This window comes from Thalassophryne amazonica, chromosome 7 (assembly GCF_902500255.1).
Source record: "Thalassophryne amazonica chromosome 7, fThaAma1.1, whole genome shotgun sequence".
Taxonomy (NCBI): Eukaryota; Metazoa; Chordata; class Actinopteri; order Batrachoidiformes; family Batrachoididae; genus Thalassophryne; species Thalassophryne amazonica.
Window position 1 is genome coordinate 86,624,096 of NC_047109.1, and position 24,249 is coordinate 86,648,344.

Consider the following 24,249-nt stretch of genomic DNA (forward strand, 5'->3'; position numbering starts at 1 on the left):
AGACGACTCCTTAAATATTTCCCAGTCCGTGCAATCATAGCAACCTTGCAAACGCACAACAGAGTCCTCTGTCCATTGCTTTATCTGCCTGGTCAGGACACTGCCTCTCCTCAACATGGTGCAATACACCGGGATGAGCTGCACGCAGTTATGATCAGCCCCGCCCAACGGGGGAAGAGAGAGAGATCTATATGCTCCTTTCACTGAGCCATAGCACGTCCAGTATTTTGTTATGTCTGGTTGAACATGTCACATACTGGTAAAAATTCCTCAGCACTTGTTTAAGAGAGCATTTATTAAAATCACCAAGGACAAAAATGGGCGCATCAGGACATTTAGACTGCAGCTTCTGAGTCTCATTCAATATAGCCTCGGATGCTTTATCCACATTTGCTCTGGGGTGGACATATACAACCATGACAAATATTTGTGGGAATTCCCGGGGCAGATAATGGGGGTGAAGGGAGACAGCCAGCAACTCAACGTTCTTTGTACAGCAACTATCTCTGACAAGAACATTTTTGCACCAGCGCTCATTCACGTAAAGGCACACACCCCCTCCCAGTGATTTACCAGTAACCCCAGCATCCCGGTCGAGGCGGAAAGGCACACCAAAACCGTCTATATCCAGATCCGCATCCACATCACGGTCTGTAAGCCAAGATTCCGTAATAGCTAGAAGGCATGCATCTCTGTATTCATGTTGAAATCTGACGTGTGCTTGCAACTCGTCCACCTTATTTCTGAGTGACTGTGCATTTATTAACATCATAGAGGGCAATGGGATACGGTTTAGGCTCTGTCTCCGAAGTCTCTGACGTGCCCCGCCCCTTTTCCCCCGCTTCCTGGTTTTCCACGCAAAGGAATTCAGCCGGCTTTTTCCATAATCCGCTGGATCAACACCCGGCAAAAACAAATCCAAGGGAGGGTCGGCAGAAGATGAATCCCTCCATTGAAGAAGAAACTCCCTGCTGTACTGGATCCGCGGTGCCGACAACCCAAGAGGAAGCGACCTGAGGCACACCGCGGAGCAAGACGCCATCCACAGCAGAATCAACGCTATTATCTCCATATTCCCACAGGTACACTCAGGGAAACCAGTAAAACTCACAGAACCATACGTTAGCAATCGTGACAGAAAAAAAAATGCCGCACCTAGTACCATAACACTTAAAATAAACTCATACAAACTGACGAGACACTCTCTTGCTGGGTTCCAGTATTTGGTGGACTGGGAGGGGTATGGACCCGAAGAACGCTCCTGGGTGAAGAGGAGCTTCATCCTGGACCCGGCCCTCCTGGCCGACTTCTACCGGCGGCACCCGGACAAGCCTGGTCGGGCGCCAGGAGGCGCCCGTTGAGGGGGGGGCCGCTGAAGAGGCGGTACTACTGGCCCACCACCACCAGATGGCGCCCTACTTGAAGTGCGGGCTTCAAGCACGAGAGTGCGTCATAGCAACCGGGAGTGACAGCTGTCACTCGTCATCAGCACCAGCTGTCACTCATCTACATCACCACCACCATAAAGGCTGCACTGCAACTCCACCTCCCCGCCGAGAAATCAGCTACCTTGGAGGTAATTTCTCTGCTGACTTAATACTGAACAATAGTCTGAACTCTTTTGCAGCCGTTTTCCTGTGGTGTTTGCCTTATCTGTGGGATTGGCGTTTGGTGAGACCAGCGACGGCTTCGCTTCACACCCCAACCAGATAAGTGGTTAGACAGGAGCTGCACGACTGTATGATTGGAGGTGGAGGTGCTCCCTCCCAAAAGAACACAGACTGTGGGATTACTGAGTGTGCGTACTCACACTCACCTGTGCTGTTTTTGTTCTCTGCCAGCAGTGCCAGGTCTGACAGCTGGAGACGATGGCCACCTGGGGACTCAGGACTTGGCGGCTCCGGTGTTCTTCAGATCCATTGGCGGTGAGGGCCGTGTGGGATCCAGCTCGGTTCTGGACGGGCGTCTCCTATCCTCGAGCCTGCCCACACGTCACTCAACGTATAATTGACTGTAGTTCCAAACTTGTTATTGTCTGTATTCCGTTGTGCACAATTTACAACATTAAATTGTTACTGTTTGGCTTATCCATTGCCCGTTCATTTACGCCCCCTGTTGTGGGTCCGTGTTCCTACACTTTCACAACAGTTTCTGTCTGTAGGACCTGCATTGCAATGCTCCACTTTTTTCTCTGTCTGGTTGATAGAACTGAGAAAGTTAATTTATTTACTTGATGATTTTGAACTTATACTAGCTATATTTAAACATTTTATTATATTTCCAATAACCTGAGCAGAAGTCAGTTGAAGGCCTCCGGGCATAACCATCTTTTTGTGTTCTTATAACTTCCTTTGTGTTGTGGAGCTTTGCAGCACATCTGTGTTTTTGGATGCTTTGTGTAAATTGGTTATCAGATTAAACTGTAATGTGCTGTAGGTTATATTTGTGTTCTCTATCTTTTCAAGTTTTTTTTTTTCAATTTGCAAGACATTTTTGATACAATAATCTGTTGTTTAAATTCATGCAGTTGTTTTTTGTAATCATATTTAATTGTATATAGCATTTTCCCCCTACATTCTCAAACACTGGAAGATGGGTCTTTTTTACAAACATTTTAATTAGTTTCTCAGGAAATATTGTAGGGATATTTATGAAAACACCCAGGCATATTAACATTGATAACTTCCATGAAGTGCTAGCTCTGGATAAAAGTTCTGCTCTTGTGGAACAAAGATTTTTGCAGATTTGTGATCTTAATATCATCACTGTATGGTAACAAACAAAAACATATAAAAAGAAAAGAAGACTGCTGGTCTTGGCGGAATGCTGTACACGCTAAGATGTAAAATAACCATTTTATCTCCGACCTAAACAAATCCATTTTTGAGCTGAGAACTGGGTTCTGCAGAGTCACACAGCTTTTATATTTCAAAAAATTTGGTTTCAACATTGTATTTTCATTTGATGGAATTAGAAGCGTGTCCCTATTGTTAGTGCCAGTTTTCATTTTGTCTTATAGTGTGTAAATCCCTTGTCATTCAACCTACTTCTTTTTTCTGTCGTTCCATTTGTTTTTCTATTTGTTTTGTTGTACCTTTACTATTCTCAAGGCATACCATTGCTTTAAATGGACTGCATTTATATAGCACTTTTCCATCTGTATCAGATGCTCAAAGCACTTTACAGTTATGCCTCACATTCATCCCGATGTCACCCCGATGCCATACAAGGCGCTCACTACACACCAGGAGCAATAGGGGATTAAAAGCCTTGCCCAAGGGCCCGCCCTTAGTGATTTTCCAGTCAGGCGGGGATTTGAACCCATGATCTTCTGGACTGAAGCCCAATACCTTAACCACTAGACCATCACGTCCCCTAACTAATTGATAAATCTCTTGTTGGGGCCATGTTCCCCTCAATTAGCCATGCCCAACAGCTCGTTAATGTCTGTAAGCACTCTGCTTTAACTGCACACTGATTTTGCACTGGTATTTGTTTTAGAAAAGTCAGTCCCTCTGCTGGATCTGGCAACATATTTCATTAAATAACTCATGAAATTGAAATTGTTTTGAGGTATGTGTCATGAGGCTGGAATGTTCAAGTCTTGAGCAAAAAAAAAAAAAAATTGTTACACCTGAGATTTGTTTATTTGCTACTAAGTAACACTGGGTGAACAGCTTCTACGTGTGTTGATTCCTTTTTTTCCTGTAACTTACGCTATTTTTTTAGGAGTTTATCAGTTTAGCTTTATAAAACTTAACTTTTTAGTTAGCGGATTAACAGTTATCAAAACTAACTTCTTGGTTAGCTGTGCCCCCACTGCTCAAAGGTTAACACCATTAATTATCTCTGTGCTATCACCCTGGCAGCACGTAGCGACAGGCTGCTTTGGGTGATTGCTTCATTTCCTAGTTGTGACTGAAGACTGAAATGAGGATCAATACGCAAACATGCACATGTGCACACTGCCGCTTGAGATCAATAGTAAGACCCTTAGGCTGCGCCCTTGTTTTCACTCAGGGTTGCCACAGCGGAGCCGAGGTGGACCTGCATGTTGAATTGGCACCAGTTTCACACCGGATGCCCTTCCTGATGCAACTCCACATTACATGGAGAAATGTGGCAGGGGTGGGGTTTGAACCGGGAACCTTCTGCACTGAAACCAAGCGCACTAACCACTTGATCACCTCAAGATCAATATGCTGTATATTAGTAACCTTTCTGTTCTTCTTCAGTATCTCGTCCTCTTCAAGCTAATAAAACCTCTCCATCCGTGACTGTGAGATATCCACCTGCAGATGGAACAGACTGCAACAAGATGTTTTTTGTTTTTATCCCTATGTGGATGTCTGCAGTTAATAAAATTGCCTGCAAATAGAACTGATACCTTTAAAACTGATGACATGCACAAAACAGACTCTGTGTTCATAAGAATGACGAGGCGTTTGTGTGTCTGCAGGGCAAGCAGAGGTCACGTCTTCTCTCTGTGCACTCCTCCTCTTCACACCTCTGTTCCTATGCGCAGGCATATTACCGAAGCAAATTGGGGCCAATAGTCTCTGTGACCGCATGACCCAGGGCACGCCAAACAGAAAACGAGCAAAAGAAGGAGGCAAACGATGGGGAGGGATAAAAGTCTAGATGAAGGGAAGAAGAAAAGCAGCATTTTGGAAGTTAAAAAAGAAAGAAAGAAGGGTTCAGAGAGGCCTGCAAGAGAGGCAGCTAGAGTGGGAGATGGACAGCACGAGAGACACACAGAGAGGGAGAGAGAAACACAGAGAGAGAGAGAGAGAGAGAGAGAGAAACACAGAGAGAGGGAGAGAGAAACAGAGAGAGAAAGAAAGTGACAACCTCAAATTAAATTCCCATCATGTCAGTGCAGAACAGAATTCAATAGTGTTTATTGGCAGCCTCTAGCCTGAGGGAAATTACATTCTGAAGCAGAGCATGGTATGAATGCATACACACGCGCATGCACACACACACACACAAGCAAGCGCAAGCATTCGTCGTGCACAACTCTGCGCGTGTCTGGCGGCTGATGTGAACATGCAGACAAGTGCTTTATCCCCTGAGGTCCATGTGCCATTTGCGCCAAGCGCGCGAGCGCATGTGTGTGTGTGTGTGTGTGTGTGTGTGTGTGTGTGTGTGTGTGTGTGTGTGTGTGTGTGCGTGTGTGTGTGTGTGTGTGTGTGTGTGTGTGTGTGTGTGTGTGTGTGTGTGTGTGTGTGTGTGTGTGTGTAACCTGCTGTCTGGGTGCTATTTACACACATGTGCATGGGTGCGCATGCACAGTGCACAGGTGTATAGAGGTATAAGTCGTGCGTTTCTATCTTTTCTCTCTCTCTCTCTCTCTGTTGCCCTGTTCTCTGCACTGTTTGCCATTACAGCACATACACAGCCTTTTATTACGGCAGCCGTATTAAATGTGCCCCCAGGTGTCGAGCTGCCACGAACACAGAACTTCACTGCCTTTGTCCAACTTCCAGCAGCAGCACCAAAGGCAGCGCACTTTAATGGAAAGTTGTTTAACAGCTTTGCGCAGTGCACATGTAGAGGCTATTACCGCTGATGTCGCCGCCATGCAGATTCACTCTAAATGGCCAACAATCTGCCGTTCCTTCCTGCTCTCCATCCCGCCCCCTCTAACCCTTTATGTCTCTACTCCAAGGCCTGCATTACTCTCACTTTTTCTGTCTTTCTGCAGGAGCATGCAGAGAGAGCTTTGGGCTGCTCGGCGGAGGATCTGAAGGCGCTCTTCTACTGTGAGCTGTGTGACAAGCAGTACCTCAGACACCAGGAGTTTGACAACCACATCAACTCCTACGACCACGCACACAAACAGGTACGACACGCACATACTCGAGAACGTTGCACAAGTAGACATGGTTTTATGATCTTTTGTCATGATTTTTGGGTGTGGTTGTGTAGTGCGTGTCGATGGGAGACGACTTCCAGTTTCTTTGACAGACTGCTCATTGGGTACAGTCTCCCAGCAGGTAATAGAAAGACTGTGACAAGCGCATTATCTGCAAGCACACATGGAACACCTGCATTACAACCTCAAGGCAGATACACACACACTCTTTGTCAGTTCACATTCAAATCCATACACACTGTACACAGAACTGCATTTGTACTAAACTCGTAACTCATAACATATTTTTGAAGAATGCAAATACAGTTAAAGGGCTAATATTGGACAAATACAAGGGCATAGATTTGATTATGGGCAGTAGGGTCATGCAACTACCAGTATTTCAAGAGGATAGAATTGTCCCTACCAATATTTCAGGAAAATAGCACTGCCTTTACCAATATTAAGGAGGACTACAATTGTCCTACTTAGTATTTAGGCAGGATAGGATTGTCCCTCACCAATATTTCAGGAGGATAGGATTGCCCCTACCAGTAATTAGACATGACATATTTAGGGAGGATAGCATTGTCCTTACCAATATTTCAGCTAACTTGTTTTCATTATCTTGGGAGTGAAGTCATATTGGGTAATTCTGATGTACCCACTCAGGGGCTCCATTACCAACACAAGGCATGGTAGCTTTTGATTCCCTGTAAGAGAGGGTACCATTGAAGGCTTGCGCGTAAAGCCCTGTTCACACATTCATGGATATGCATCTGGGAAGGTCTTAGTCTGCAGCTGTGACAAACAGGCATGTGAAGGTCACGGTTGTGGTTTGATCATGTAACAAACCAGAACTGCACCATCATGTGTGTAAAAACAATCATAGTATTCTGGTATTATGACTTTAGAGTTGTTGTGGTTGTCCATTCGGCTGCTCCCGTTTTATTCAGGGTTGCCATAGCGGATACAGCCAGATCCGCATTGGTATTTCGCATAAGTTTTACGCCGGATGCCCTTTCCGGACGCAACTCCAGTGTCACCTGGAGAAATACACACAGCCACTGGTGTTCCGAAGAGGTCCCCCATCCAAGTACTAACCAGATCCTGTACTGCTTAGCTTTTGAGATCTGATGGGATCAGGCTTACACAGAGCAGACCAGTTGCTTGATATTATGACTTCAGAGTAACTTGCCATTTTTTCAGAAATGCTCCCAGTTATGTTACAGCATGTATGACAACATTACAGGTCCCCCAAAAAATGTAAGGGATCAGTGAAGTATGTCAACAGGAAAATATAAATTTTGAACATCTTGAAAATCCGACCATGGTTAAACAAGTGCAACAATGATGACATATCCAGGTTCATCATGGATACCCACCAAGACCCTCTAAGTCAGAGGTCACCAACCCTGCACTTAGAAATCCATTCTTCTGAATATTTTCTATGTGTACCTGTTGCAAGCACAAGCAATTAGTCAAGTCTGGTTTTCTTAGCTCTTGACTGGCTGAGCGCACCTTACAATTAATTAGCAGGGATATTCAGAATACATGGAGGGCAGGTATTTCCAGGAGTAGGATTATATCATGTTATGGACAAGGTTTCAGAATGCATGTCCGTCAACATGCAAACGTGGCTTCAATCATAGGTTGTAAACTAACGACCCACTGCCAGCAACCACGTTGATTTAAAACAAAAACCTGCTAGTTACTTAACATTACCAGCATTTCCAACCATGTAACCAAGCATTAAACAATTTAACCCTGAGTACTGTCATCACAGGGCTGCAGTCGGGTTGTTTGGTTTGCAGAACTAAACATAAAATGGACGGATATATTAAAATATGACTCGAGTTTCAGTCTAGAAATCCCAAGAAAATGTCACCATTTATAAATCATTGTGCATTCAGTAAACACAGCAGCAGGCTACAGAAGCAAAGCAGGAAACAGAAATATCTGGGTTTCAGGTGAGGTCTTAATATATTAACTACAATTCCAAAATTTAACTCATAGTTAAGGATAGTAGGATACCACTTTTTCACGTCCAATACAATACCAAGACTGGAACTTTCAGAATCTGTTCATACCAACACCAATCTGGTATTACCCTGTGTTAAAACATCTAATGTATTCATAAATACTCTGCATTTGTTTGGATGTACTTTGCTAACCTAATCATCAAACACTGAAGAAAATATGGTACTCCCCTAAAACAAAACATACATATTCCATAACATGGCTCAGATGTGCAATACAAGACAGAGATTATATTGGATTTTATTATTATTATTATTATTATTATTTTATTTACAGTATCCAATTCAGTAATTTTAGGCCATGGTTTATAAGATCCTATTCACTCTATTTAATATTGCACTCAAAAATAGCCATATATATCCCATGTGTATGTTATTCATTTTATTACACACAAGAAACTCAGAAATCTATTAAATATGCTGCAGGGACACTTGAGAGACAGGCCGCTCGACATTCAGGGCAAGGATTCAGGTGAGGATTTAAAGTGATACTGCAATGAAATGTATGTATGCATATAAAACATTATCTGTTCACTGAAATTTATCGATTTACATACAGTATCACCATAACGTGACTACGGCATATTGATGTTAAGTTAACTTTAAGGTATTATAACTGAATACAAATAAGGGTTTGTTTTGGTTGTTCTCTCTTTAGAAGGCAGTCACTGAGAGTGACTATGATCCTGAAGGAAGTCAGTGTAGCAGTGTCCTGGGCACAGAGAGTAAACCATACAAACTGATCCAAAATTCATAAATTTACACCAACTTTTAACAGAAAGTTGCAGTTTCAGGCAAACTGCTGTAGTCACTATTCATGGCTACACTATAATTCAACACTGAAAAAGATTCTTTGACTGTGTCAAAGTAAATGAGGGATACCAAAAAAGAATGACACTGCCTTCTGCACAGGAGGTTTCGATAATTGGAATAATGCCACAGGTAGCTTTAGTTAACACTAAGCCAGTAAAGCACACCATCGTGTAGCTTATAATCAATGATCAGGAGCAAACTCCAGGTCACACACGGATATCAAGTGCAGGAGATAAAATGCAGGGAGAGGTGAGGTGGTGTCTGCAGAAAATAATAGGTGCTGCAAGGTATCTTAGAAGACATGGAGTAGCATTTTGAGGACATGAGACAGATGAAAGAAAGTTGTACCATCTTCTGAAGGTACGTGTAAATGATGACCCTGTCCTTTCTTCTTAGCTCACCCACTTCCAGTGGTGGGCACAGCTAACCAAAAAGTTAGCTTTGATAACTGATAATCAGCTAACTGAAAAGTTATCTTTTTTAACGCTAAACCGATAAACTGCCTAAAAACTTATCGGAAGCTACAGATAATCAATAACTTAAAATTTTGCCTCCCATGCACTCTCAGCTTCTAAGAAGCTGATTTTGAGTATAAACACCGCCAAAGCTTCTAATAAAACCAATGGCAATCACAATCCCAAACAGCCAGTGAGCCAGCACTTGTCTTTGTGCGCTCTGCCCCCTGCTATAGGAAAACACCATTTACCCTGACAGGATACAGTGGTCCAGCGATGAGGCAGAGGTCTTGAAATGGAAAGCAGGTTTGAATTATGTTTTTGCTTTAAAAATAAAATTATTCCGGATACAAGAACGACATTAATGTAAACTCTTAAAATGTACAAAGTGATTTTATTTATATATATATTATATATATATCCATCCATCCATCCATCCATCCATTTTCTTCCGCTTTATCCGGAGTCGGTTCATGGGGGCAGCAGCTCAAGCAAAGCCGCCCAGACCTCCCGAGCCACACACACCTCCCCCAGCTCCTCCGGGGGAACTCCAAGGTGTTCGCAACCCAGCCGAGAGATGTAGTCCCTCCAGCGTGTCCTGGGTCTTCCCCGGACGGTTTGCCAGAATCTCTTCGAGGCCGACCGATAGTCCTCCTCCATGGCTTTCCTGAACTCCTCCCAGACCCGAGTTTTTGCCTCTGTGACCACATGGGCTGTGGCACGCTTGGCCTGCCGGTACCTGTCAGCTGCCTCTGGGGTCCCACCTACCAACAAAGATAAGTAGGACTCCTTCTTCAGCTTGACGGCATCCCTTATTTCCAGTGTCCACCACCGGGTTCGGGGCTTGCCGCCACAACAGGCACCAGAGACCTTGCGACCACAGCTACGAGCGGCCGCATCGACAATGGAGGTGGAGAACATGGTCCACTCGGACTCCATGTCTCCAACCTCCCCCGGGATCTGGGAGAAGCTCTCCTGGAGGTGGGAGTTGAAGACCTTGCTGACTGAGGGTTCCGCCAGTCGTTCCCAGCAGACCCTCACGATACGTTTGGGCCTGCCAGGTCTGACCGGCTTCCTCCCCTTCCAGCGGATCCAACTCACCCTGGTGGTGAGTTGGATCCGCTGTGTGTACATATATATATATATATATATATATATATATATATATATATATATATATATATATATATATATATATATATATATATATTCTGTGTGTGTGTGTTAATTTTAAAATAATGCACTCATTCTGAATTTTTGAACATTAACACACAGATGCCAAAAGGGATTATGGGTAAACTTAGCCTCCACTCATACTGATTGGTTGATTCATTCATTCTATGTAAAAACTAACACAAGTGAATCAATGTAACGTGTTGGTGTTTACAAATGTGCTTTTGTAAAATATGTCATTTTTTTCATTTGTATAAAAAAAGAGAGAAATTTTGAAGATCCCGCTAGACAGCGCCTAAGCGCACGCGTGATGAAATCACAACTCTATCCGGTTAGGGAGACAAGGTTTCTTTCAATAACAAGAACTGTCAAGAAACTTTTTTGTGCGTGGTTGGAGTTGTGTGACGATAGGAATCGCTTTTTGAATGCTTGAATAACGATGTCAGTTGCACAAAGAAATCAAATAATAGTGAAAACATGTTCGGTGTGGTGTCATAACGCATTAATCAGTTGCTCCGTGGGTGTTATAACATCCGATCGATTAGCGTTTCGGTGCGGTGTTATAACAGATCAATGAGTCGCTCCGTGAGGCATCATAACATCAAGTGGGGTTCACATGGCAAGATAATTAGGCCGATATTTGACCTGATCTTCCCCTTCCGACAATCATAAGGACGCCCCGACAATCGTAATAACACTAAATATAGTCTTATCAGCTATTCCTGCCGTGGGTGGTTTGTAAGAGTGCTCTGATCTGCTCAGAAGGACATGAGGAGCTAAATGTGACATGCAGCCAATCAGAAAGTGAGGTGTCTGACCTGGGAAAGGTTTGTGTATGAAATCTGTTTGTGTGTGTTGTTTATACCGTGTGGCTGACACCACACTAAATCTGTCAGATCTATTTTTTTTTTTTTATCTCCTCGTGTGTGGTCTCTCAGGTTTTGGAAACCTACAGATAATTTTAAAATCCTGCAGTCGACTACACTGTGATATAACTGGTCGCCAGTAGAGAGTAGTGTTCTATGCATTTTGACGCCGGTTATATCACACCACCTGAATCACAATTTAACAGACTTTTCGGCTTTGAGAAGCAACCTGGGCTTCTTCTGGCATTTTTACATAAAACAAACACAATAACAGCATCTATAAACCCAGAGAATATATTCACAAGAGTTTTATGTACAATATACAAAGAGTTTAATGCTGTTGTCCATGTGGAGCCTGATCAGAGCGTCTCAAATGCATTTCTCCTGTCATGACTGTACCCATAATGTACTGGGCACAACATGCATGTCCACACTAAAACCTTCAAAATTAGTGCATTACTTTAAACTAAAACATATATCTGATATTTTCACTTTATAAAACTTCAGACGTGACGTTAATTTAAATAACTTGTCCGAAATTAGTTTGGCTAAAATTTTAACCATAAATTAAAACTCTATGCCTCTGGATGACTTGGGTGCTATTGCCAGCATATTAGTATGGGGTCAAAGGAAATTTGTTTTTTTTTTCTTTTCTATGACCAGTTCTCCTTTGCCTGCAGAGGATAGAGCGGTTTCTTCTGGAACCAGCTCTCCTCTGTTTGTACAGGATTGAACTGCGCATCTACTACAAAAAGCTACGATCAGACCAAAACTTACCGGAAGATAACTGGTCCGATGATGGTTTTCAACGTTATCTGAAAAGCTAATCCGATAATGAAAACATTTCTTCGAATTAGCAGTTAGCGGAACTGTGCCCACCACTGCCCACTTCCATGATTATATCAGTCCACAGTTTCAAAAATGAATACTTAGTGCTTGGTAATATGATTGTCAGAGGCATTGCAGCAACAATCAGATACTTGCCAGTCGCTCAACTAGCGATTGAAGTGTTCTTGAGGTTGAATATTCCAATTCAAATCTTACAAGGTCAAACATATGATGGTGCTGCTAATGTGGCAGGGAAGTGGTCAGGGGCACAGGCAGTGTCGAAGAGCCAGCAGCCACTGGCTCTGTATGTGCATCGAGATGAACATTCTGTAAATATTAGACTGATGAGTGCTTACTGTGCCTCTCCCCTAGTACGTGATGAACTGCAATGGGTCCATGAACTTGGAACTGTTATCAACCAATCAGAGAAAGTCAGTGGACTATTGGTTCGATGTGCAATATCAGAGGGTCATACTGAAACAGTGGAGCCTCTGTGTCTGACTGTGTACACACACTGTTGATAGTTTTTACTCAGTATGAGGCAGTGTTGTCTGGTTTGGAGTAAATGCCCTCAGTCGTTCCTAATATGGCAAAAGAGACAGCTGTCTCTTAAACTGGGCTCCCATTGCAGGTTTCTGGCCAAAATTTGCATTCAGATAACAAAAGTGAGGAAATCAGGCCTGATTTATTAAAATAGCAGGCAAAATATGTTTCCCACTATGTGTTTCCCACTATTATTGCAGAGTACACCCGAGTAGAAACGATTCACATGACACAAGTGGTTGTGTGCATGTGCCATACAATGCTACTCTATACAGTCTATGCAGTACTATTGCCACAGTCTTCCACAAAGCTAAAATGTATGTGTTAACATCTCAAAACTGGCTTCTGTTAAAGCATGCAGCATACATTTCATGGGATTTCAACCATGGATTTATGTTGCAGAGGACAATCACGAGTCTTACACTCACAGATCAGTAGGACCCTATCACTGCATGTTGTATGTACCCACATGCCTGCATTATTAAACAGATATACACATGAATGATATCTATGCTTTTGCCAGAGCAATCACACCACTCCACTCATTATTCACAGGGCTATACAATCACCAAGTTGTATGCCTCCCCTTGCGTCACAAAGGTGGGGTACACCCTGAATACAGTGGGGCCAAAAGGTATTTAGTCAGCCCCTGATTGTGCAAGTTCTCCTACTTAGAAAGATGAGAGAGGTCTGTAATTGTCATCATAGGTACACTTCAACTATGAGAGACAAAATGAGAAAAAAAATCCAGGAAATCACATTGTAGGATTTTTTAAGAATTTATTTGTAAATTATGGTGGAAAATAAGCAGAGGTGTCAAGTAACGAAGTACAAATACTTCGTTACTTTACTTAAGAACACTTTTTAGGTATCTATACTTTACTCCATTACTTATTTTTCTGCCTACTTCTGACTTCTACTCATTACATTTTCACACAAGTATCTGTACTTTCTATTCCTTACATTTTTAAGACAAACAGCCTGGTTACTCTTGGCTTCAGTTTAATGTTTATATATATATATATATATATATATATTTCACGTCATGTGCGCCTGTAATCAACTTTTCTGCAGCACGGCTTTGCTTTGAACCGTGAACCAACAAAGCAGTGGTTCACAGATTGAAGCAATGCTTCGACCTATTGCTTCGTTTATTCTTTCTTTCTTTCGCTTAATTTTCCCCCGTTAAAACCCTAAAGAGCATACTTCTGAGAGTATTATTTACCTTTTCTATGTTAAACCGACCTGTTATGGTCTTCTGAAACAGTTGACAGACGTATTTTATAACTTAAAAACGGGAGCGACGCTAACGCATTAGCATGTCTATGGCATTTTCAATGTTAAAACTTAGCATTAAGCAATTGCAGCTCTCATCACGTTCGGGTGCATTTGTTTTCAAATTGTAATATTTCTTAAATTTATTTTTGTTTACATATTAATAATCTTTATATACAATTTTAGAGAAATAGGCAAAAAGAACCTGAATAGAAACACAACAGAAAATATAAAAGCAACTAACAATGAACATACATACATACATACATAAATAAGTGTTTCCTGTGAACACCTAGTGACTCCACCTCCATTTCATCCCTGTCTTATTTAATGACAGTTTGTTTCAGTCAAACCATATTTTCAATTTGTTAATTTCTTCAGTGATTTTCTCCAGAACGATCTGCCAAACTAGAAAACTGCTGCATCCTAGTAAGAGCAGAATACTACTGGAATGAATTTGAATAAGGAAAGTTGTGGGTTTTTTTTTTTTTTCCTTCACTAAATGGATGCTGCACTCACTGCAGTTTATTGTCTGGAATAGTCCCAGATTGCATTTCAGAGCTTCTAGAATTGAAACATTTTCGTGCAGGTGGTGTTGGGGGGTAATTTTGGGTTTTGGGTCTTGGGCCACATGTAGAACGAATCAATTTTTAAATTAAGCTTTCAATTCATATGTATAGTGGCATCTACTTTTTTTTTTTTTAAAGGTTACTTTATACTTTTAGACTTTAAGTAGGTTTTGGAGCACATACTTTTTCACTTTTACTTGAGTAAAGAGGTCAAGTTGACCAGAGTGTTTTTAAACTGCAGTATCTATACTTCTACTTAAGTAACAAATGTGTGTACTTTTGACACTACTGAAAATAAGTATTTGGTCACCTACAAACAAGCAAGATTTCTGGCTCTCACAGACCTGTAACTTCTTCTTTAAGAAGCTCTTCTGTCCTCCACCTGTTACCTGTATTAATGGCACCTGTTTGAACTTGTTATCTGTATAAAAGACACCCTTCCACAGCCTCAAACAGTCAGACTCCAAACTCAACTATGGCCAAGACCAAAGAGCTGTCGAAGGACACCAGGAATATAATTGTAGACCTGCACCATGCTGGGAAGAGTGAATCTACAATAGTCAAGCAGGTTGGTGTAAATAAATCAACTGTGGGAGCAATTGTAAGAAAATGGAAGACATACAAGACCATTAATAATCTCCCTCGATCTGGGGCTCCATGCAAGATCTCATCCCGTGGGGTCAAAATGATCAAGATAACGGTGAGCAAAAATCCCAGAACTACACGGAGGGACCTGATGAATGACCTGCAAAGAGCTGGGTCCAAAGTAACAGTGGCCTAGCCAGTCTCTAGATGTCAACCCCATTTGTTGAAGGAGTTGAAAGTCTGTGTTACCCAGTGACAGCCCCAAAACATCACTGCTATAGAGGAGATCTGCATGGAGGAATGAGCCAAAATACCAGCTACAGTGTGTGCAAACCTGGTCAAGACTTACAGGAAACATTTGACTTCTGTCATTGCCAACAAAGATTATGTTACAAAGTATTGAGTTGACCTTTTGTTATTGACCAAATACTTATTTTTCCACCATAATTTACAAATAAATTCTTTAAAAATCCTACAATGTGATTTCCTGGATTTTTTTTTTCTCATTTTGTCTCTCACATTTGAAGTGTACCTATGTTGAAAATTAGAGACTTCTCTCATCTTTCTAAGTAGGAGAAATTGCACAATCAAGAGCTGGCTAAATACTTTTTTACCCCACTGTAGACCACCAGTCTATTGCAGGGTTACAAGTTTACATATCCTGGCAGTATTATGTGAAGCCATTTATTGTCAAACAACTGTGTTTACTCTTTTTAAATCATAGTGACAACAGAAACTACCCAAATGACCCTGATAAAAAAGTTTACATACCCCAGTTTTTAACACCATGTATTGCCCCCTTTAACATCAGTGACAGCTTGGAGTCTTATGTGGTAGTTGTGGACGAGGCTTTTTATTTTCTCTGATGGTAAAGCTGCCCATTCTTCCTGGCAAAAAGTCTCCAGTTCCTGTAAGTTCCTGGGCTGTCTTGCATGAACTGCATGTTTGAGATCTCCCAGAGTGCCTCAATGATATTGAGGTCAGGGGACTGAGATGGCCACTCCAGAACCTTCACTTTATTCTGCTGTAGCAGAATAAAGACAGGTCGACTTTGCCTTGTGTTTTTGATCGTTGTCATGTTGGAACGCCCAAGTATGTCCCATGCGCAGCTTCCAGGCTGATGAGTCCAAATTTTCCTCCAGTATTTTCTGATAACATGTTGCATTCATCTTGCCATCAATTTTGACTAGGTTTCCTGTGCCTTTGTAACTCACACATCCCTAAAACATCAGTGATCCTCCTCTGTGCTTAACAGTAGGAAGGGTGTACCTTTCATCATCAGCCTTTTTGACTCCTCTTCATATGTAACGTTTATGGTTGTGACCAAAAAGTTCGATTTTGGTGTCATTATTCCAAATGACTTTGTTCTCTGTCCTGTTTGGCATATTGCAAGTGGGATACATTGTGGCATTTGTGTAATAATGGCTTTCTTCTGGTGATTCGACCATGCACCCTATTTTTCTTCAAGTGCCTCCTTATTGTGCATCATCAAACAGCCACACCACTTTTTTCAAAGAATCCTGTATTTCAGCTGAAGTTATTTGTGGGTTTTTCTTTGCATCCTGAACAATTTCCTGACAGTTGTAGCTGAAATATTTGTTGGTCTACCTGACCATGGTTTGATCCCAACAGTATCCCTCATTTTCCACTTCTTAATTAGAGTTTGAACACTGTTGTTTGGCATTCTCAGTACCTTGGATATCTTTTTATATCCCTTTCATGATTTATACAGTTCAATTACTTTTTCTTTGACAATTATTTTGCTTTCCCTATGACTCAGAAACCAGAAGCATCAGGAGATGAAACACAGATTGAAGGACTGTCAGTATTTCATCTTAAGGATGTTGAAAAAGCCTTTCATTCTGTTAAAGTAAACAAAAAACATGGCCCTGATAACATTTGTGCTCATGTACTTAAGTCTTGTGCGAAAGAACTGAGCCCTGTATTTTATTGTATTTTTAACAGATCTCTACAAACACAACAAGTTCCTAATCTCTGGAAAGACTCTATGGTTGTTCCTCTTCTTAGATCTAGCTGCTCCACAATCCAGAATGATTTTAGGCCAGTTGCTTTGACTTCAGTTGTGATGAAAGTTTTAGAGAAACTGGTCAGGTCTGAGATTGTAAAGCAAACTGATGATGCATTGGATCCTATGCAGTCTGCATACAGACCTCACAGGGGAGTGGAGGATGCTACTGCTGCTCAGCATGCTTTTTAAACACCTAGAAGGGAATGGGACTCATGTCAGACTTTTATTTGCAGAGTTTTCCTCTGCTTTTAATACAATTCAGCCCCATGTGTTGACCAGAAGGTTATTACAACATTTTGATTTCAGTAACAATCTGGCAGGCTGGATTCTTGATTTTTTTTTTTTTTTTTTTTTTTTTTTTTTTTTAATAAACAGGACTCAGAGTGAGGGTAAATGGTGTTTTTCTGATCAGAAGTTCTCCTCAAGGCTGTGTGTTGTGTTACTGTACATCCTTTACACAAATATGTGTCAGAGCAGACATGAAAATAAAACCATACTGAAATATGCAGATGATTGTGACTCTAAATTGTGACTGTCTAGCGTTGGGACCAGGAGGCAGAGCTGTGGTCTTACACACCTCTCTGCAGCTTCTCTCCCCCTGCCATCCCCTTATTACCCCATCCCCGTAGAGACGGTGCCTGCTCCCAGACCACCAATAACTAGCAAAAATCTATTTAAGCATAAAAATTCAAAAAGAAAAAAATAATATAGCACCTTCAATTGCACCACAGACTAAAACAGTTAAATGTGGTCTATTAAACATTAGGTCTCTCTCTTCTAAGTCCCTGTTGGTAAATGATATAATAATTGATCAACGTATTGATTTATTCTGCCTAACAGAAACTTGGTTACAGCAGGATGAATATGTTAGTTTAAATGAGTCAACACCCCCGAGTCACACTAACTGTCAGAATGCTCGTAGCACGGGCCGGGGCGGAGGATTAGCAGCAATCTTCCATTCCAGCTTATTAATTAATCAAAAACCTAGACAGAGCTTTAATTCATTTGAAAGCTTGTCTCTTAGTCTTGTCCATCCAAATTGGAAGTCCCAAAAACCAGTTTTATTTGTTATTATCTATCGTCCACCTGGTCGTTACTGTGAGTTTCTCTGTGAATTTTCAGACCTTTTGTCTGACTTAGTGCTTAGCTCAGATAAGATAATTATAGTGGGCGATTTTAACATCCACACAGATGCTGAGAATGACAGCCTCAACACTGCATTTAATCTATTATTAGACTCTATCGGCTTTGCTCAAAAAGTAAATGAGTCCACCCACCACTTTAATCATATTTTAGATCTTGTTCTGACTTATGGTATGGAAATAGAAGACTTAACAGTATTCCCTGAAAACTCCCTTTTGTCTGATCATTTTTTAATAACATTTACATTTACCCTGATGGACTACCCTGCAGTGGGGAATAAGTTTCATTACACTAGAAGTCTTTCAGAAAGCGCTGTAACTAGGTTAAGGATATGATTCCTTCTTTATGTTCTCTAATGCCATATACCAACACAGAGCAGAGTAGCTACCTAAACTCTGTAAGGGAGTTAGAGTATCTTGTCAATAGTTTTACATCCTCATTGAAGACAACTTTGGATGCTGTAGCTCCTCTGAAAAAGAGAGCTTTAAATCAGAAGTGTCTGACTCCGTGGTATAACTCACAAACTCGTAGCTTAAAGCAGATAACCCGTAAGTTGGAGAGGAAATGGCGTCTCACTAATTTAGAAGATCTTCACTTAGCCTGGAAAAAGAGTTTGTTGCTCTATAAGAAAGCCCTTCGTGAAGCTAGGACATCTTTCTACTCATCACTAATTGAAGAAAATAAGAACAACCCCAGGTTTCTTTTCAGCACTGTAGCCAGGCTGACAAAGAGTCAGAGCTCTATTGAGCTGAGTATTCCATTAACTTTAACTAGTAATGACTTCATGACTTTCTTTGCTAACAAAATTTTGACTATTAGAGAAAAAATTACTCATAACCATCCCAAAGATGTATCGTTATCTTTGGCTGCTTTCAGTGATGCCGGTATTTGGTTAGACTCTTTCTCTCCAATTGTTCTGTCTGAGTTATTTTCATTAGTTACTTCATCCAAACCATCAACATGCTTATTAGACCCCATTCCTGCCAGGCTGCTCAAGGAAGTCCTACCATTATTTAATGCTTCAATCTTAAATATGATCAATCTATCTTTGTTAGTTGGTTATGTACCACAGGCCTTTAAGGTGGCAGTAATTAAACCATTACTTAAAAAGCCATCACTTGACCCAGCTATCTTAGCTAATTATAGGCCAATCTCCAACCTTCCTTTTCTCTCAAAGATTCTTGAGAGGGTAGTTGTAAAACAGCTAACTGATCACCTGCAGAGGAATGGTCTATTTGAAGAGTTTCAGTCAGGTTTTAGAATTCATCATAGTACAGAAACAGCATTAGTGAAGGTTACAAATGATCTTCTTATGGCTTCGGACAGTGGACTTATCTCTGTGCTTGTTCTGTTGGACCTCAGTGCTGCTTTTGATACTGTTGACCATAAAATTTTATTACAGAGATTAGAGCATGTCATAGGTATTAAAGGCATTGCGCTGCGATGGTTTGAATCATATTTGTCTAATAGATTACAGTTTGTTCATGTAAATGGGGAATCTTCTTCACAGACTGAAGTTAATTATGGAGTTCCACAAGGTTCTGTGCTAGGACCAATTTTATTCACTTTATACATGCTTCCCTTGGGCAGTATTATTAGACGGTATTGCTTAAATTTTCATTGTTACGCAGATGATACCCAGCTTTATCTATCCATGAAGCCAGAGGATACACACCAATTAGCTAAACTGCAGGATTGTCTTACAGACATAAAGACATGGATGACCTCTAATTTCCTGCTTTTAAACTCAGATAAAACTGAAGTTATTGTACTTGGCCCCACAAATCTTAGAAGCATGGTGTCTAACCAGATCGTTACTCTGGATGGCATTTCCCTGATCTCTGGTAATACTGTGAGAAATCTTGGAGTTATTTTTGATCAGGATATGTCATTCAAAGCGCATATTAAACAAATATGTAGGACTGCCTTTTTGCATTTACGCAATATCTCTAAAATCAGAAAGGTCTTGTCTCAGAGTGATGCTGAAAAACTAATTCATGCATTTATTTCCTCTAGGCTGGACTATTGTAATTCATTATTATCAGGTTGTCCTAAAAGTTCCCTAAAAAGCCTTCAGATGGTTCAGAATGCTGCAGCTAGAGTACTGACGGGGACTAGCAGGAGAGAGCATATCTCACCCGTGTTGGCCTCCCTTCATTGGCTTCCTGTTAATGCTAGAATAGAATTTAAAATTCTTCTTCTTACTTATAAGGTTTTGAATAATCAGGTCCCATCTTATCTTAGGGACCTCGTAGTACCATATTACCCCATTAGAGCGCTTCGCTCTCAGACTGCGGGCTTACTTGTAGTTCCTAGGGTTGTAAGAGTAGAATGGGAGGCAGAGCCTTCAGCTTTCAGGCTCCTCTCCTGTGGAACCAGCTCCCAATTCAGATCAGGGAGACAGATACCCTCTCTACTTTTAAGATTAGGCTTAAAACTTTCCTTTTCGCTAAGGCTTATAGTTAGGGCTGGATCGGGTGACCCTGGACCATCCCTTGGTTATGTTGCTTTAGACGTAGACTGTGGGGGGGTTCCCATGATGCACTGTTTCTTTCTCTTTTTGCTCCGTATGCATCACTCTGCATTTAATCATTAGTGATCGATCTCTTTTTCCTGGTTCTTTCCCTCAGCCCCAACCAGTCTCAGCAGAGGACTGCCCCTCCCTGAGCCTGGTTCTGCTGGAGGTTTCTTCCTGTTAAAAGGGAGTTTTTCCTTCCCACTGTGGCCAAGTGCTTGCTCATAGGGGGTCGTTTTGACCGTTGGGGTTTTTCATAATTATTGTATGGCCTTGCCTTGCAATGTGGAGCGCCTTGGGGCAACTGTTTGTTGTGATTTGGCGCTATATAAGAAAAAAGTTGATTGATTGATTGATTGATGATTCTGTAATTGTCTGGTCAAAGATACTGATATTAGTCACGGTCCTATTGTTGATGAATCTGTAAAGTAGTATGAGGAGTCTTACCTCCATATAAACATATCAAAAACCAAAGACATGCTTATTGATTTTAGGAGGAATACTCCTTCACACAAGACCACTGTAATTGAAGGCCAGGCCATAGAATATGTGCAATCATACAAATACCTTGGGGCAATTATTGACTCGAACCTGAAATTTGGAGCTAACTGTGAAGCAGTATGTAAAAAGGGTCATCAGCGACTGTACTGTTTGAGAAAACTAGCACAATTTCATATTGACCAAACAATAATGACTATGTTTTACCGTGCTTTTGTTGAATCGATTTTATCCTTTCCTTTGGCAGCATGGTTTGTACATACGTCTTTAAGGGAGAGAAATTCCCTTAATCAGATAGTAAATTGGTCCAATAAGCTGACTGGGGAGTCACAGCTCTATCCAGCTTCTTTGTATAAGAAGCAATTGCATCGGATTGCTTCTTCTATTTTAAAGGACGGCTCCCATCCTTTCCACAGTGATTTTGAACTTCTTCCCTCCGGATGGAGGTTTACAGTCCCAAGGTGTAGGCCAAAGTGAAACAGAAATCTGTTCTTCTTAAATGCCCTGGACTTGTCGGAACCTTGAGCACTTTTATTTATTTTTTATCTTTATTTTTATTCAGTTCTTTTTAATTATTTAATTATTTTATTTTTTTATTATTTTTAATGGTATTTTAATGGTATGGTATTTTATTTGTAACATAATTTTATGTCAAATATGTGGTGTAACAGAGTGTTTCCGTATGTGGATTGGATGTTGGATGTGTACCTCGCTGGCTGCAAGCAAATCTACCTACAGGTATAAATAAAGTAACCAGCACTGGATGAAAGATGCAAGAGTCTGTCAGGAGCCCAGAAACTCACTGACTTTTACTGATTACAAGCAAACAGATCACAGGTGAGGATGGTTACCTTTTGTAGCCATTCAAACCTTTGTGTCAACTTGTGTGCATGTTATCAGGCCAAAATCACCAGAGTATGTAAACCTTTGATCAGGGTCATTTCAGGGTAGTTTCTGTCATTATGATTTAAAAAGAGTAAACACAGTTGTTTGACAATAAATGGCTTCACACAACCACCATGCATATTCACTGAAAAATGACCACAAAAATCAACAATTCTGCCGGGGTATGTAAACATATGAGCACAACTGTATAGACAGACAAACACATTCATACCTATGGTCAAGTAAAAGTTAACAATTCACCTAACCTTCTTGTTGTGAGGCAACAGTGCTATTCACTAAACCACTGTGCCATCCATGCAAAATAATTTTTATGTACATTTTACAGTGAAATACTGTGATTAAAAACTCTAAATGCCCATAATACTGTAAGTCCATGTAGAAATCAAGCAAAATGTACTACAGTACTGTGCAAACATTTTAGGCACCTTGGCAATTTGATTTGCTGCTTCAGTGAAAATCAAGGTGACATATTCAATTGTGACATTACAAACTTTGTTTCAACAGATTTTATTTCCAGGTGCATTTCTCAATACAGCCCAACATAAAGGCAGTTCACTCAAAAGAAAGTAAATAAAAAAAAATCTGGATAACTACAGCAGGGTTCAGCAGTTTGCATAATTAAAAACTTGTGAAAAAAGATTTGATTTTGAATACAGTGGCACAAGCAGGCAGTCCACTTGCCTCCAAATGAAAAGGTCACCGGTTTGAGGCCACCTGTGCTCCATTCTCCTTATACATCTGGAGTTGTACCATAAAGGGTATGTGGCATAAAACTGACATGTGGCTCTGCACTGGATTTGCTGTGTGAACTCCAAGAAAACAAAAGACAGGTGAAGACAAAAATTACTTATTCTCATATTTGACATTTTCATATATTTATCAGTATCAGATCTGTAGTCTTTTTATATTTATGTTTAACTCCCCATTCAAAATGTTTAGGTTTCCATTTGAACAGAGCAGTATGTCTTTTATGTTTCAAGCACAGAAACACAGACTTGATTTTTTTCTTCTACTTCTTTTTAAGGATGCATCACCTCAATATCATTGCATTAGTTTTGGCAATAAGCTTGAATACCTAGTCACAGTTACAAGCTTCCTGAAAATGTGGCTAATCGTCCAATCATCCCAGCCAATTTGTCAATATAAATGAGAAAATAGCTTTGGTGCTCTGTACAAACAGCAGCAAGGGCGTCAAATTCACATACATTACCCTGGGGACCACTAGCCAGGTTGTTTTGTTCTACAGTAGAAGAAGTAGTAAGTCCTCTACAGACCCCTAGGCCCATTGGGCTGTTGCTTGGAAAGAACACCAGTCCATCACAGGTTACTTCCCAGCCAAGACCAGCACCCATTCACAGCTGGGTGAAAGTGGTATGATAGTTTCTTGTCCAAGGACACAGACACATAACATGTAGCATAGACAGAAAATCAAACATGGTCTGTATAACTGGTAGGCCAACTCCTATCCCACAAAAATACCTGCTCTGCTTTTTAGAACCCAACTTTGATGTTCCAAATTAAACAGGATGTTCCATTATTTAACTATGCCAAAATCAAAACTTAAAAATAAGTAAATAAACGCTCTAACTGTGAAGCTGTCTTCTGCAGTTGAGAAAGAGACATGCCAGAGTTCTCTCGGTATTTTATTGCAGCCTTAGGTGAAGCTTGAGGGTAAAAGTGGTGGCATGCACAGTGACTAGCTCCCTGGCACCCACCAGTTACTGAATCTCATTGTTCCAAACTCTTCATGGCTAAGTAAATTGCCACCCCTCCCCCATTAACTCTGACAGAGTAATAATAGATAGCAAGGTCTTGTTGGATTTGTGAGACTCTACTGAATCTACTGGTACCTTGTTTCCCATGTAACAATAAGAAATATACTCAAAACCTGGATTAATCTTTTTAGTCACATAGCACTACTATTATTCTGAACACTACTGTACATTCTGTTGGATGTCAGTGTCTTTGTATTTATTTCTCACAACAGGGGAAAGTTGGCCCAAAAAATTATTAGTTAGAAGACTATCCCATCAAACTGATGAGCATGTGTTATGTCTTCTCCAGACTATCTGCTATTTGATAACATGACTCATGTGTGTCACATGTACCCGGGACACAGTGAATCGGGGCACAGTGAATCAGTAGTTATATCTGC

At 40.9% G+C, this 24,249-nt stretch overlaps 1 protein-coding gene across 1 annotated transcript in view; it reads left to right on the forward strand.

The window, feature by feature from the left end:
- LOC117514454 (G patch domain-containing protein 8-like) overlaps positions 1-24,249 on the forward strand; it is a 188,575-nt gene that overhangs the window by 132,157 nt on the left and 32,169 nt on the right. Inside the window, exon 3 of the mRNA XM_034174925.1 lies at positions 5,708-5,845. Within this exon, the coding sequence (XP_034030816.1) occupies positions 5,708-5,845 (138 nt within the window). The remainder of the gene's footprint in view (positions 1-5,707; positions 5,846-24,249) is intronic.